At 40.0% G+C, this 16,344-nt stretch overlaps 1 protein-coding gene across 14 annotated transcripts in view; it reads left to right on the plus strand.

The window, feature by feature from the left end:
* LOC135221837 (homeobox protein homothorax-like) overlaps positions 1-16,344 on the plus strand; it is a 652,109-nt gene that overhangs the window by 345,123 nt on the left and 290,642 nt on the right. For 4 of the 14 annotated variants that reach the window (XM_064259749.1, XM_064259750.1, XM_064259751.1 and 1 more), the window contains exon 7: positions 10,810-10,831. The exons of the other annotated variants lie outside the window; for them this stretch is intronic. In XM_064259749.1, the coding sequence (XP_064115819.1) occupies positions 10,810-10,831 (22 nt within the window). The remainder of the gene's footprint in view (positions 1-10,809; positions 10,832-16,344) is intronic. 14 annotated transcript variants of the gene reach the window in all.

Consider the following 16,344-nt stretch of genomic DNA (forward strand, 5'->3'; position numbering starts at 1 on the left):
TTATGACAATATATAAGTAATTAACCTGAGCTAGGTGATTTGCAAGGGAAGCTTCCGCAGGTCAAATGAATTAACAATCTCGTTGTATAACATCTCTTGTGAGACACTTGAGAGAGAGAGAGAGAGAGAGAGAGATGCTGGGACTTGAGTGCGCGTGACTAGTACCCGTCTATCAGAGACCATCTGGATAATGGTGGTCGTTGTAGTGAGAGGCCGTAATTGCAAGGTGACGATTCCAGGTAAAGGGTTGGGTATTTGTAGGTGTAACCTCTGATTACGGCCGCCCTCCCGTAGTCCACCTACATCGCTACACACACTCTCTCTCTCTCTCTCTCTCTCTCTCTCTCTCTCTCTCTCTCTCTCTCTCTCTCTATATATATATATATATATATTATATATATATTATGATATATATATATAATATATATGTGTGTGTGTGTGTGTTGTGTGTGTGTGTGGTGTTCGTGTATTGAACCGATGCATTTTAAAAAATGAGAGAGAGAGAGAGAGAGAGAGAGAGAGGAGATAGAGAGAGAGGGATCGGGGGAGAGGCGGGGAGGAGAGAGGATTGAGAGGGATTAGAAGTGTGTAGCGATATATAGCTATATATATATATATATTAATATATTATATAGGTAGTATTATGTATGTATTATGTATGTATGTATGTATGTATGTGATGTATGTAATGGTATGATATATATATATATATATTATCGATAAATATATATATATTAGTTAGTGTGCGCAGTAATTATTAAACGTTGAATTGTAGTAAACAGCTTTACTTATTACAATAACCAATAAGTTTTTTTTTTATTTTTTTTTTTTATTTAATGTCAGGTATCCTTGACGCCTTACGAATAAAGTATGTGTTTATGATTTTATGTTTAAGAAACGATTAAGTGCTACTGTATTTATGCCCAAAGATAGGTTCGAAGAGTCTTCGTTCTCTCTCTCTCTCTCTCTCTCTTCCGTCCTGAGCCCCTCGCGTGATCTAATCACCTTTCGTAAAATGTGGCTCTTCGGTTGTTAATGCGCGCCTCTTAAATCTATATTTGAACAAGATCTAACGAATTGTCTCCTTTTTTTTTCGTCTCTCTCTCTCTCTTGGCCTCTCCTCTTTCTCCCCGTAAGACCGCGAAGAACAATTAGGTTTTAAATCAAACTAATGCTTCTGTTCACTCCTCAAATTACCACCCACCTCTCCTTTTACACCGGCGTTTACCGGGATTGCATGCATCGTTTTGCCCGCACATATCTCTCTCTCTTTCTCTTTCTCACTCCTTTACGCCTCATCCGTACGAACGCGCGCACACACACACATACACACACGCACACGCACACGTTCACACAAACACCGGGGATGGCCGTAATGAGGGCCTTGGTCTGTGATTGGCAGGTGTCATAAATGATGTTCAAACCGGGGTTATTTATGGGCCCCGCAGATAATTACAGGAGGGGCCCGGCGGGCCAAGGAACCGTTCTCCCGTCCCGCGACTCAATGAGCGAAAGTCCTCCGTGTGAATCGCAGGATATCGGACTTAACCTTACGACGCTTTCTCTCGGCCCATAGGTCCATGCCGTGACGAAAGCCGAAAGCCGAAAGCCGCTTCCTCGTCCCGGGATTACAAGCTCCCGAGATCTGCTGTTGCGGTTGTAGTAGTAACAGTGTTTTTTTTTTCCTTTTTTTTTTCTTCTTCTCCGGGTGCTTCTCCACTCATCATATATCTTCGACTGCAGCCGCCCCGATCTAGCTACTGTGCCTCTTGCCGATGCCGATGCTGATGATGCTGCTACCCTCGGTCAGCGGAGAAGGATGAGGAGGGGGTGAATGATGAGGGAAATGACGAGATGAGAGATGAGATTGGGGGGTTGGTAGGGTTGAGGGAGGAGGAGGAGGAGGAGGAGGTGGGCGGGCAGGTGGAGGAGACATGAGGTGCAGGAGGAGGAGAAGGAGAAGAAGAAGAAGGAGGAGGAGGTTTAGGAACGAGGAAAAAGGATTCTGGGGCCTGACGAATGATTGGCAGGTGTCATGAGTGATAGCCAGCGCTCGGTACAATTTACGGGCGCCACCTAATGACACCTCATCGCACGGAAAATGATCACGTCGCCGCCGCTTTTGTGTGTTTTTGCAAAGCTGCCGCGGCACTTAAGCTTAGGCTACCGGGGTTGGCCGATGACTGGCAGATGTCGTTCAGAAGCAATGGTTGCCTTATTTATGGCCGACGTGTTATTTACGACGCCGCCGCACGGAGGTTTCTGAGGAGGAGTAGGACTCGTGTTTTGGGTCGGCAGCCTGAGCCACGAAGATCTTCCTTCTTCCTCCTCTTCCTTCGAGGGGTGAATCTCAGATTCTGCCCAAATCTAGCAAATGTGCATCCTCTCAAAAAGCTGAAGGCCTCTTTTCGTTTATCGGATAAGAAAAAGGAACATCATGCAAGATCTGACATTTTAAGTTTGCTTAAATTTAGACCTCTTTTACGGGGGCGGGGGTGTTTTAGATTACGCTGACCTTATTGCCAGCACGGGCTCTTGCTCATAGAGCAGCCCGTAATGACTTTGACGGTGTTTATTTTTCGCTGGTTGAGGAAAATTATATGAATTTGCGATACAAGTCCTCCTTTCAAGTCCACGACAGCGGAGGGGGCTTATGGACCTATGGCAAAGGAATTAATATTTTGGGCTTATGGGCAAACTGGTTTTTTGACACTAAGGGAAATCGTGTATCCAGTGATGGCTTGAACTTCCGTATGCTTTATTGGATAACCGTCGAGGCATTCGGAGAAGAAAATTGCTACTTAAGCAAGAGAGTCCTAATTTAGCGTCGTGGCTGGCTATGATGATGATGATGCTGATGCAGATAATGATATATTAATGATCATTGGGCGATTTTGATGATCACCCTTTTAAACTGATGAAATGCACAGTGGTGGCTTTTTAGAATCTAGGTACCAATTTTGGTCTCACGTCTCGCTTCTCCTAAATGACAAAGAGGTACATGCACCGCGCTGATGGATGCTGACAGGGCGTCCTTGTCGAATCGTTTTGGGATGTCTTTCGTGTGCGCATGTTTCTCTCTCTCTCTCTCTCTCTCTCTCTCTCTCTCTCTCTCTCGTGTTTTATGGGCTCGGCCTCAGCGTCCTCCTTCGGCGTGAAACAAAAAGGACAGGTAATTAGAAACATCAGGGAGATGATAATGCAGGAGGATGTGTGAAGGATACACAACCTGTCATAAACTGGTCGAGAGACACCACCAGTTCGCAGCCTACAAATCATCCTGCTGGTGTCCCTGGTTGGAGCTGGACAATGGTACTAAAACGGTACTCAATTGGTACTAAATGGTACTCACGGGCCGGCCATAAACCTGCTGGTGGTTTCTCATTAGAGGTCTATAAAAACTGGTTTGTCGTAGTGACGTGTGGCGAATGACAAGCTCCGGTAGTGCTTGTAGGCCTAAGCAGGTAGTGGCGGCGTTTATTGAGGCTGTTATCGCCGTCGTTAAAGGCAGAAGAGATAGAAACAGGGAGGAGGAGGGGGAGGAGGAGGAGGATATCAACCATCAGAGGCGGATGCTGATACGGACGACGAAGGAGCCAAGATGAAGATGCTGGCGAAGTCCCGAGGAATGAATAGCCGAGCAACTCTTTAAGTCCTAGACTCAGGCGGGGTACGGTTCTCTCTCTCTCTCTCTCTCTCTCTCTCTCTCTCTCTCTCTCTCTCTTTGTGGCATATTTTAATGCTGGTTAATTGTTCATCTGGAGCGTTTATGTAATTACTTACTTGGTCGTAATTCATGGATGTTCTTCTAGTTTATATGACGTGCTGTACACGCGACCATCACGGAAGATTATTGCAGCAGAGGGATGTATAATGTGTTCTTTGCCATTTCTTGTACTTCATTCCCTCCCAGACTCGGGAGTAGGGAATTAAGATGCATGGCGTGTTGTAGTTATCGTGTTGTCGTACGCGTTTTTTTGTCGTTATAGTTGTTGATGTATTGTGTTGTTTTTCATGGTTCACGGTCTTCGTATACATACGTCCACTTATGAATGTTCCTTTTACTCAGCTAAAGTGCATAGCTTTTAAATATAATGTGCTTTTGTTATCATAAACAGTTTTTGAAAGAGGGTCTTCTGCAGATAACTTTTATAGTTTGGAGGTGCACCTGGTCACTTTTGAGTTTCATAGAAATTTATAGTACAGCCAAAGAGAAGGAACTATGCGCTCACTTCCGTAGGTAGAATTATGGCCCAGAGTGATGATGGATGATGGGGAAGATTGTAGCTGACATGCCCAGATCTCTCTCTCTCTCTCTCTCTCTCTCTCTCTCTCTCTCTCTCTACTAAACAAACTGAATAGTTCTCACAATTATTTTTTACTACATTTAGGATAAACGACCTCTCTCTCTCTCTCTCTCTCTCTTCTCTCTCTCTCTCTCTCTCTCTCTCTCTCTCTCTCTACTAAACTTAATAGTGCTCACAATTTTAACCAGTTAATGGGATGCAAAGCAATGTGTTTCTAGTGTGAGTTTGTGCTGAAGAACGTTCTATACTAAAACTAGTAAATCATCTTTAGAAACTTCTGAGTTGATGGTTAAGTATCTGAAGTCACGCTGTGGATTATTTTGATTCGTGTTGATTGTCTGGAATGTAAAATATTTATTGTTTTTTTTATATTTTTATTTTTTTCGATGATATATTGATTTGAGTGTCAAACTTCATACTGCCTGGGTCATATTTAGGTGGCCTGTTTATGTTTAGACTTCCATTCAGAATTGTACTAGTATAGTTATTTTGTTTCAGTTTTAAGTAATAAGGATTAGTGGCCCGCCCACTAATGAGGTGCCACATAGTAATTTCACTGTTTTATACATCCACTCGTCTACACGTTTTAAAGTTTTCCATTTTAGCGTTGCTTGCTTTGACGGTAATAAGTTCAATGGTCTTGAATGGGACCGGTTGAATGTATGGCTTCCGAATTAGACAGGGGCTGAAGGATATGGTTTCTGGCTAGGTTGAGGGGGGAGAGGGGAATGGGCTGGCCTAAGGAATAGGAGGAAGCACTCGTTCCCGAGAAATGGCTGTCGGTGACAGCCATACATCCGTATTGACGGAATGAACCGGTGGTTTCTAAAAGGCAATAATATTTAATAGATACGGTTTATCAAATATTTGATCCCATATCGTGGTGAAATAGTAGGATAGACGCCGGTGCTTAATCCGTGAATGTACACACGCACAGCGTCCCAGAACGACATTAAAAAAAAGAAGAGAAAAAAAAAAACAGATGTACGTTATTATGTGCCGAACATATCCGAATATGATTTGTGGCTTTTGTTGATCGCAAAACAGAGCCATATGTTGAATATGATCTTGGGATTGCCTCTTTGGAAAACTATGAATGAATATGGCTGTAGGTTTTCCTCTTGAAAAAAAAAAAAAGCTCTTTGTGAATGTGATTTGTGTCCGTCTTCAATAACTTTTTGAACAGGATTTTTTTTCATCCTAATGTAATTCTTTCTCTTTTCATCTAACCTTAGGAAGAAAGCTTTTCTTGAGCAAGAATGTTTATTTTTAAAAGCGTTTAAAAAATCGTATTTGATATTTATTTATGCATCTTTAATTTCCGGACTTATTTTCTTTTTGGAAAAGCTCTTTTTAGCGGTATGAGGTTTGACTTTTTCATCTCGGGAGGGGGGCAGGGGAGACCTTTTCGTCAATATAAGTTTTGACTCTGTCATCATGAAGAAAAAAAAATTCTTCCTGGATGTGGTTTTTTAAAAAATTTTTGTCGTTTCCAAAACCAATATCACACCGTACCAGGAATCAGGCCACTTATAGAAGTCGAAACGGACATCATTTGCTTGACACACGAACCCCCCCCCCCCCCCTGATCCCCCACCCCCACCCCAACCCCTGACGTCGGGAGGAGAGTCGCTTACTTCTTCGTTCGTGAAGTTCGCGCCTGGCTGCTCTCAGAGCGGTAATTTGAGTGACCACAACTACCCAATGTTTATATTGTCCCCACTCCGGATGTCATGGTCGAAAGTCGGCAAACCCACGCCCAATTACCAAATTAGGGATCCCTGCACGCAGATTTCGGCGGCGGTGTCGTCGCTGGGGAGATTGAATCTGCAATTGAATTTAATGTCCCCCCCCCCCCCCCCCCCCCCCCACCCCCCCCCCCTTGCCCAGTTCCCTCAAACCCCCATCACAAGTGTTCTTGTGTAAAAGTGTCGGCTCCGGCCGGCGTTTTGTGTTAGCAGCCTCGTTTCGTCTGCTCCCGAAAGTTTGCAATGACCGGGGGGGGGATGGGTAGGGGGGGAAATGCGTGCGTGGGCCGCAAACCCCATTTCCGTGGGGTTTGGGAGATAGAAACGAAGAGATCGTCGACCAGATATCGAAGGAGGTGGGGGGAGGAGGAGGAGGATGGGGACCTTCATGGTTAATATGTTTTGCGTTTGACAAGAGAAAATGGGGGTTGGGGTGGATGTCTTGTGATGGACAGACGTGGCGAAATCGTCGGGTATGAGATCGATCGAATTTCATTAATCTCTAGATAATGTTCCTTGATGGTTTCCCGTTAGGGTTTGACAAGAGCACCGGCATGATGATGAACGTGAATGTTAACAAGGTGTCCATAAAGTCCCAGTACCATCAGAAGTATTTATTGATCAGAAATCATATAACAGAGTAATTCATTTTTTTTGTAGAATAGATTGCTCTGAATGTAAACTTGAGGAAATGTAGAACATTCTACAAAAAAACTGCAATACTCTATGGTATATGGTTTCTGAGCAATAAATGCTTGTAATGGTACTGGGGCTTTATGGACACCTAGTACTTTGGCGTAACGGACATTGTCGTTCTACGGGGGAGGAGGGGTACGGACATCTGTTGCAGTTTATGCTTTCTTGCTGGTTTTTATAACCCCTGATAAGAGAAATGATGAGAGCCTTGTGAACTACCAATCATCACTGACAGCGACATAATATTAGTGGCCTGAAGTGAATGACGAAGTCCAAAAGTTAATCACATTAAATGATTGACACCTTTGCAAGACGATTCTGAAACGTTCTGATTGTTTGTCGTGATGATTGTCGAGACAGTTCTGCCAAGCTTGGAAGTGTTTTCTAAGAAAATTGTGGAGTTTACCCCGAATATCTTAAAAGGAAAAGGAAATTCGTGGTAGTCCGAACATCTCTCTAGAAAATGATCAAATTCATATCAGTAGTCTCTACCTCTGATGTATCCTGGAGTACCCCTCTCATAGAAATGGATTTTGAAGATTATAGAAATAGATTATGAACACTGAAGTAGATTATGAAGATCACCGAGGAAATGGTGATTGCTATTTGAATCAGTGAGGAGCACTGTTGACACCAAAGTGCAGTGTTACTCATGCCCAACACCATTTAATTAAGGGTGCTTGGTTGGACATCTGGCTGGCTGTATCAATACCAGGTTACACTATGTAGGGTCTCTCATGGCCAGTAGTGGGTAAACTATAGGTGTTCTTGGCAGGGTATCTGACCATACCCATACCATTTTAGAGGAAGGGAACAGTAAACGAGGCGGCTGTCGTATTTTACGGTTTCATGACCTTCCTGAAGCTCCTGAAATCTGGTCTTGTTCGGTGTAGTACCTATTATTTTTTTAATATTTGTTTATATTAATTTTTGTATACGGTAAGAAGGGGTTGTATTATTTCCAATAGAATGATGTTTAAGTACTGAATGCCTTCTATATACGACAGTATTTTTACTTCAGGATAACCAAATAAATTTTATTTTCTGTTACCAATGCGGTGTGTGTAATATATTAATATAATATTTTGCAAACAGTTTCGAGGTAACAAATACTTATAATCTATGCCTCTTTGCCCCAGCATTTTTCAACAAAGTGTGAGGGGATATCAGTCTCAACCGAGGGTCATGAAGAGGCGTTGGTATTTATGCTCCTTAATAGACTGGAAATCATTTGCATGCGAAGAGTCCACTCACTCTCAGCCAGGGACAAGGAACTCCTGAGGGAGGTAGATCAGACGTGAGGGAATGAACGTCTTAATAGCTCATCCACTTTTTTTTTTTTTTTTTTTTTTTTTTTTAGTGAGGAAGAAGTCCAGTCAGGTTAAGCTGGATTGAATAGGAGAAGAGTTTTCGATAGAGATGAGAAATGAGGTTGATAAGCGGGTTTTAAAAGGAACTGCGAACTCGAGTGACGGAGAAGAAAGCTTCCTCTCTCTCTCTCTCTCTCTCTCTCTCTCTCCTCTCTCTCTCTCTACATTCCAACTCGACCTGCTAAAAGAAGAGGGAACTTCAGCGTAGTCAGCAAGCAAAGTTTGTTAATTATTAAACGCACTTCTGTTGTGCACTCCCTTGGCCTCTCGCGTCCTTCCGTCACCCCCTCCCTTAACCCCCAAAACCCCCCCTCCGATCCCGAGCCACCCTCCCACCCCCCGCTAGGACCTGCGGTCCGTGTGCATATTAATCGAGTATTCGGGTTTTATTCATTTATCGATACGTCTTGTTCGACTGGGAAGTCAATGCCAGGTGTCTGGCGTTTTCTTCTTTAATTAGCGATGCTTTTGGTCGGATGGTATTTGTCGTGCGGTTAGAGCGCTCCGCGGAATTGCGAATTGCGATTGTTTTTCAATTGTCATAACTTGAGTTGTGCTTATATCTTATTATTGTGCGCGCAGCCATCTTTGTAAGCGAACGGTCTTACATTAAATATGTCTTGAATGCTGAGCACATAACGAACTGAGAAGGTCTTTACTTATGGCTATGGCTTATTAATTTTGTTTTGTTTTTGTTTATGCGCATGAGGTAGTATATGTATATATATATATATATATATATTTATATATATATATAATATATATATATATCCTATATATATCTGTTCTTTGGTCTCGGAATAAAATGAATAGGCTCCCTGAAATCAGGGAGTAGTCGACCTTGCAGAATTTGATACAAAATCAAGAGAGGAAATGTGTTATCAGGGAAAGGGGGGGGTTGCCTGGGTGGGGTGGGGGCGTTTAGTGGAAAAGGGTTCACATTGGCGGAGTGCGTATGTGTTTGAGTGGTATTGTCCTGAATCAAGGTAATTGTAAATTTTAATACTTGATTTTTACCATATCTTATTTTTCATATACGCGAACTTTTGCAAAAGTGTATTTTTATTCTTTCACTTAAGTTATTTCTTCTTCCAAGCGCTGTCAGTAGATCCAGCACATTCGCTATCATTCGTTCATTAACAACTCGTGAATTGAGCCCTTTTTTGTTTTCTTTTTATTTGTCTTTAACGGTATAGGGAGCGATTATTTCTATTTTCCTGGACCTTTATGTCAATCAGACTGGATCGAACGCATTATGGAAGATTGATATCTGGAAAACAGCTGAGGATACAGAAGAAAGAGTTAGAAGTGTTTGTAGACAGGCGGCGAGAATTAAAAGACCAATCTCTCTCTCTCTCTCTCTCTCTCCTCTCTCTCTCTCTCTCTCTCCTCTCTCTCTCTCTGTATATGTCTGGAGGGATAAATGACCTGTTAGGATTGTGTGTCTGTGCGTGTGTGTCTGTGCGAATTTATCTATTATCAATTTAACGTTATAAAGGAATTCCTGTACATGAACAATCGTCGATAAATCGGCAAGTGGCTGCCATATATTACGACTGCGCTTTCATTAGTTCTTCATAATAATACCCCTCGCCCCTCTCGATAAGTTTATTACCAATGGCATTACGGATGAAGTTAATTATATGCTGACTGCAATATCTAACCGACGAGCTGTGTGACTGCAGTGGAATATTAATTGTCTTTGGGTCTGATGCAGAAGACGGTGTATGGTCAAGCGTCGTTAATTAGCCAGTTTGAAACGTCTTCAGGGTGGAGTTTGAAATAGTCTTTAAGGAGAAGTTTGAAATAGTCTTTAAGGCGAAGTTTGAAATAGTCTTTAAGGTGAAGTTTGAAATAGTCTTTAAGGTGAAGTTTGAAATAGTCTTTAAGGAGAAGTTTGAAATAGTCTTTAAGGCGAAGTTTGAAATAGTCTTTAAGGAGAAGTTTGAAATAGTCTTTAAGGCGAAGTTTGAAATAGTCTTTAAGGTGAAGTTTGAAATAGTCTTTAAGGTAAGGTTCAAAATGTCTTTAGGGGGAAGTTTGTAATGTCTTTATGGGGAAGTTGGAAAAAGTCTTTAAAGTGAAATTCAAAATGTCTTAAGGTAAAGTTTGAAGTAGTCTTGAAGGTAAAGTTCAAAATGTCTTAAGGTGAAGTTTGAAATGTCTTTGGGTTGAAAGACCTTTAGGTGAAATCTGAAGGACCAGAAGGAAATGTCTTTGGTGAAGACTGGTATATATAAAACCTTTTCTGGGATTTTCTAGTATTGTTCTATGGTCGATGTGTATTTAGGTAGGGAAGATATGTGGTCGTGACACTTTGTATACCTATAAGTATACCTGGAAATGTCTGATGAGTGAAATTAAATCAGCTTTTAGGGGAAACGGGGGATCTGGTATCTTGAAGTAAAGTTATGAATTTCCACAGGCAGAATGCATATTTTAGGGGAAATTTAGGTACATCTTTAGTCGTAGCTACACGTCTGTGAGCGAAGTGACGTATCTTTACTTAACAAATGCTTCTAGAGTAGTATGTACAAGTTATATTTTCTTATGGATAAAGGCTAATGAAAATAATTTTTCTATATAATTGATTGTATTTTTGCCTACTGCATTTTTAAAATTTTTGTTCCCAAACCTTATTCTTTCCAGGTAAAACTTTACTAACTGTTTTTTTTTTCTCTTTTCCAGGTAATAGAGAGGGATGCAAAAGGTAAATGCATCGAGATTTTCGGTATTATAAGTGAGTATGTACTGATTAGATAGGCTAAGTTTATTGAAGTTGATATGTTTTTGTAGCGGTGTAATTCTGAGGTAAGCTGAAAGAAAAAGGTGAACGTTTTGTTTTTTGTATATATTATATATATTTATATACGTGTGTGGTTGTGTATAATATATATATGAAATATATAAACTATATAGATAATTACATATAGTTTATATATATTTTTATATATATTATACACAACCACACACACACTCTCTCTCTCTCTCTCTCTCTCTCTCTCTCTCTCTCTCTCTCTCTCTCTCTCTCTCTCTCTCTGTATAAATATACGATATATATTTATATATGTGTGTGTATGTGTTTGTGTGGTTGTATAATAATTATAAAACTATATATAGACTATATATATATATATATATATATATACATGTAGTTTATATATATTTATATATATATATACACAACCACACAATCTCTCTCTCTCTCTCTCTTCCTCTCGTCTCTCTCTCTCTCTCTCTCTCTCTCTCTATATATATATGTGTATATATATAATGATATATATATATATATATGTATATATATATATATATATATATATATATACACTATATATATATATAGAGAGAGAGAGAGAGAGAGAGAGAGAGAGAGAAACAATTCCACAATGGAAAATGAAAAGGCATTTTCTCTACATGCTGCAAATCGTTTCGAGTTAACATGGAACCCAACACATGGTCGTGAAGTACCAGACAACCTATTAACTTTGACTCTGATTGATTTAAAAATGCTATATTCGCCTTGTCACTCAAAATATCAGCGGCAAGGCGCTGCCTTTGGGAGGTTGAAAGGGGCATGTGAAGTTTACCGAGCCGTAAATGATATGTTGCGAATGGGTAGGTGAGAGTTATTTGTATATTTGTTTTTTAAGTTTTTATTTTTTTTGTTACCCTTGTAAATGGTATGTTGTTGATATGTAGCCAGGTAGGAGATATTGTTCCAATTTTCTGTAAATTTATACACTGTCATCATTGCTTTTTTTTATACTATGTACAGTGTTCAGGTAGTTTTTGAAGATATTTTGAAAATATTTTCTCTCTGTACAATGTTCAAGTAGTTTTTTGGACGATATTTTGAAAATATTTTCCTCAGTACAATGTTCAAATAGTTTTTGGACGATATTTCGAAAATATTTCCTCAAATTATACATCGTATCAAGATTATTTAAAATTATACGTATTAATAGTAATTCACATCGGCCATTTATCGTTTCAGGTAAATTTCATTCGTCATTTTTTTTAAATTAATATATTGCCGGGGGCCTAATTAATCTCTTGTATTTGGAATACAGGTTTCCATTTAAATCCAATTGTACATCAGTTCACGGGGTCGATTATGCGTTTTTATATTTATAATTTACGAAGAGAGGAATTTTGTTTGTATATTTAACTATTTTTAAACAGTTATTGCAGTATACTTCTCGAGGTCTGTTGATTTTGTACAATTTTAGCCACATTGAAACTTACAGAATTATTGATAAAGCAAAAACAGGTTCTGGCAGGATCACTCATCATCATCATTTCCCCATCTGGAAACTTCCAGCTGAATCTTCCTGAGAAAGGAAGTCCTAACGGAATATACATACGTGCCTCGAGAATAATTTAGGTGATCCAGACTAAGTGTTGTTTTCCGTGAGTTACTATCCAGCGCCTTTTTTCCCAACAGCGTTGCCAAATTGACATCTATTGAGCGCCAGTTTATTTCGTATTCCTTATATATATAATCCTCTGGGTAGGAGTATCCGCGAATGATAAATCCTTTGGTTAGAAGTATCCGCGAATGACGAAGACGAATGGAGCGAAATGTTATGTTTATAAAAATTCAGAGGGAGGCTTCACACCCATTATAAGAAAACTAATTATGTTTAATGGTTTTAATGCGTTTATGGGTCAAATTGATGCAAAAAAAGTTATAGTTCAGTGTGTGGATGGTTGAGAGGAATAATGGTTTTCACGAGTGCTGTAATTAGCTGTATGGAAATGTTATATATGGGAGTTTTGCATAAAGGTTTCCTCTTCCCGTCTTACGTTAGCGTTTAAACTTTTATTCTGATGTAAATATATATATAACAGCCATCCTTTTTCTTTTTACTGACGGTGGTAATTGAATCAACAGCATTGCTATGTTTTATTTTATTTAATAATACCTTTCTAATCACTTCAAACCCAAGGTAATATTCAATACCGCTCGAAGGAACTTGGGAGAAATTGACATACGTCTATCCTTCTGTCTGGGCCATCTGCCTCATATCCCACCCCCTTTTTTTTCCTGTCCCCCTCTTCCCTCATGGAGGAAGGGGAGGGGGGGGGTTGGCTGGCGAGACCTAAGCCCTCCCCTACTCCGCGGGGATGCGTCCTGCAGCGTAACATACTCTCGATGATTAATCTTTATTTGTCGGAAAAGTATAATTTAGTGAGGTAACAAGGGGGTTGTTAGCTTTTAATTGTCCTTATCGGCCGAACTTCCTCTCTCTCTCTCTCTCTCTCTCTCTCTCTCTCTCTCTCTCTCTTTCTCTCTGTTGTTTGACGAATTCGTTCCCGTTTGTCAAGATGTATATATGAAAAAAAATTTTATTCGTTTATTACTGTCCAGAAAGCTTTTTTTTTTTTATGTAAGTTTTCCGGATATATTCGTAGTGTTTCGATTATTTTTATGTATTAAACAATTACCCTGGGGCATAGATAGGCGAGAAGGACTTCCCCAAGGGCTTTAAAAGCCTGCCAGAAAGCTAAAAACTGCCAGAAAGCTAAAGCCTGCCAGAAAGCTAAAGCCCGCCAGAAAGCTAAAACCTACCAGAAAGCTAAAGCCTGCCAGAAAGCTAAAGCCTGCCAGAAAGCTAAAGCCCGACAGAAAGTTAAAACCTACCAGAAAGCTAAAGCCTGCTAGAAAGCTAAAACCTGCTAGAAAGCTAAAACCTACCAGAAAGCTAAAACCTGCCAGAAAGCTAAAACCTGCTAGAAAGCTAAAGCCTGCCAAAAGGTAAAACCTGCTGGAAACCTAAAGCCTGCCAGATAGCTAAAAACTGCCAGAAACCTGAAGCCTGTCAGAAAGCTAAAACCTGCCGGAAAGCTAAACTCTGCCAGAAAGGTAACGCCTGCTAAAACCTGCCAGAAAGCTAAAAACTGTCCAGAAAGCTAAAACCGGCCAGAAAGCTGAGCCCTGCCAGAAAGCAGTAGAAAACCACAGAAAACACCGAAAACCGCCATGCGACGAATGCTCGCGCCACTGCCTCCAGAGGGAGGCGAGGCAGAAGCCTTTGGCGCCCAGCGAGAGAGAGAGAGAGAGAGACAAAACCAAAAGTGACGTCAAATTCGAGGCGTCCCGTAATGACTTCCCGAATAAGTTCGACTCCCCCTACGAGAGGCGGAAATTACTCTTCTGTTTAGCATAATATCCTACCGTTACGGCGATGAATAAACAGCTCCGCTTCGTTGTGGGAAAGCCGATCTTTCTTCCCTACCGCTAAAGCTCGTTCCGTGCGGGAGAACTCAATTTTTTTTTTGGGGGGGGGAGGGTCGGGGGCTCTGTATTTATTCTTGAGATCTGGTTGCTTGCTTGTTCTTTTTATTTCTATATGTTTTCCTTATTTCTGTTACGTTAGCCAGTGCGTCGCGTAACTTTTGCGTATTTGTTTAATTCGTCGTTGAAGAATATGTTGGATTCAATAACGGTTTGTAATTATTTAAGTCGCCTGTGAATCCATTTGATTTTTTATAAAAGTAATTTTTTTCTTCATTTGTTTTTAATGGATAAGATAACACACAGATTTTTATATAAACGTAGCAGTGGAATATTTATGTATATCAGCTTTGAAGTCTCATTTTTATATTTCATGCCCCTTAAGTACCATTTCTACTTGTATTAAATTTTTCTTCGGGCGTCAATAGGTACGCGATTTCCATTTCTATGGCGGGTTAAAGGATTTACTCGGAAATATTTGTTATAAAACAAATAATAGTCATTTTAAAGAAACATATATTATTTCAGTATCGTATTTTCGGTTCTGCAACGTCATTGGCACACGTTTTATTTTTGTAGCTTTTCTTCAGTATTCTCATCATTTCGGAAAATACCGACTCAAATTGGACTCATTACACCAGAAATGACATCAGAAATCTAACCTCGATAACTTTGGTGCTTTCGGGATACGATGAATGGAAAAATATTCTGGGGATACAGTGAATGGAAAAATATTCGTTGATACAATGAATGGAAAAATATTTAAGGATACAATGAATGGAAAAATATTCGGGGATACGATGAATGGAAAAATATTCGGGGAATGAATGGAAAATATTCAGGGATACAATGAATGAAAAAAAATATTCGGGGATACAATAAATGGAAAAATATTCGGAGATACAATGAATGGAAAACATTTTGGGATCAGTGGATGGAAAATATTCGGGGATAAGATGAATGGAAAAATATTCTAAATACCAAGAATGGGAAAATATTCGGGGATACAAATGAATGGAAAAATATTCGGGGATACGATGAATGGAAAAAGATTCGGGGATACAAATGAATGGAAAAATATTCGGGGATACGATGAATGGAAAAATATTCGGGGATACGATGAATGGAAAAAGATTCGGGGATACAAATGAATGGAAAATACGTGGTGATACAATTGAATTTATAAATATTCGGGGATATGAAGAATGGAAAAAGATTCGGGGATACAATGAATGAAAAATATTCGGGGATACAAATGAATCGAAAAATATTCGGGGATACAATGAATGGAAAAATATTCGGGATACAATGAATGAAAACTATTCGGGGATACAATGAATGGAAAAATGTTCGGGATACAATGAATGAAAAATATTCGGGATACAAATGAATAAAAATATATTCGGGGATACAATGAATGGAAGATATTCGGGGATACAATGAATGAAAAGTATTCGGGGATACAAATGAATGGAAAGATATTCGGGGATACGACGAATGAAAAATATTCAGGGATACAGTGAATGGAAAAATATTTGGGGATACAACTAATGAAAAAATATTCGGGGATACAGTGAATGGAAAAACATTCGGGGATACAATGAACGGGAAAATATTTAGGGGTACAATGAATGAAAAATATTCGGGGATACAATGAATGGAAACATATTCGGGGATACAAATGAATGGAATATAAGTGGGGGTACAAATGAATGGACAAATATTCGGGGATAAGATGAATGGAAAATATGCGATGTACTCGTACTACCGCTTTCCGGAAACGGGTCCTCTTTGTGTCCAGCATTCGTGCACGTCGTGCAGACAGGTATTCTTCCCCGGCCGTCAAAACACCGCTGTGTGAGTAACAGCTTTGGTTTTATTGGGTGAAAAACTCGAACCGAGAAGGTCCTTAATGATGCCATAACTCATCTCTTCATGCTCACACGGCCAGTCTGTTAATTCCTCCTCCTCCTCCTCCCTCCTCC

Source organism: Macrobrachium nipponense, chromosome 3, assembly GCF_015104395.2.
Source record: "Macrobrachium nipponense isolate FS-2020 chromosome 3, ASM1510439v2, whole genome shotgun sequence".
In the NCBI taxonomy this organism is placed as follows: Eukaryota; Metazoa; Arthropoda; class Malacostraca; order Decapoda; family Palaemonidae; genus Macrobrachium; species Macrobrachium nipponense.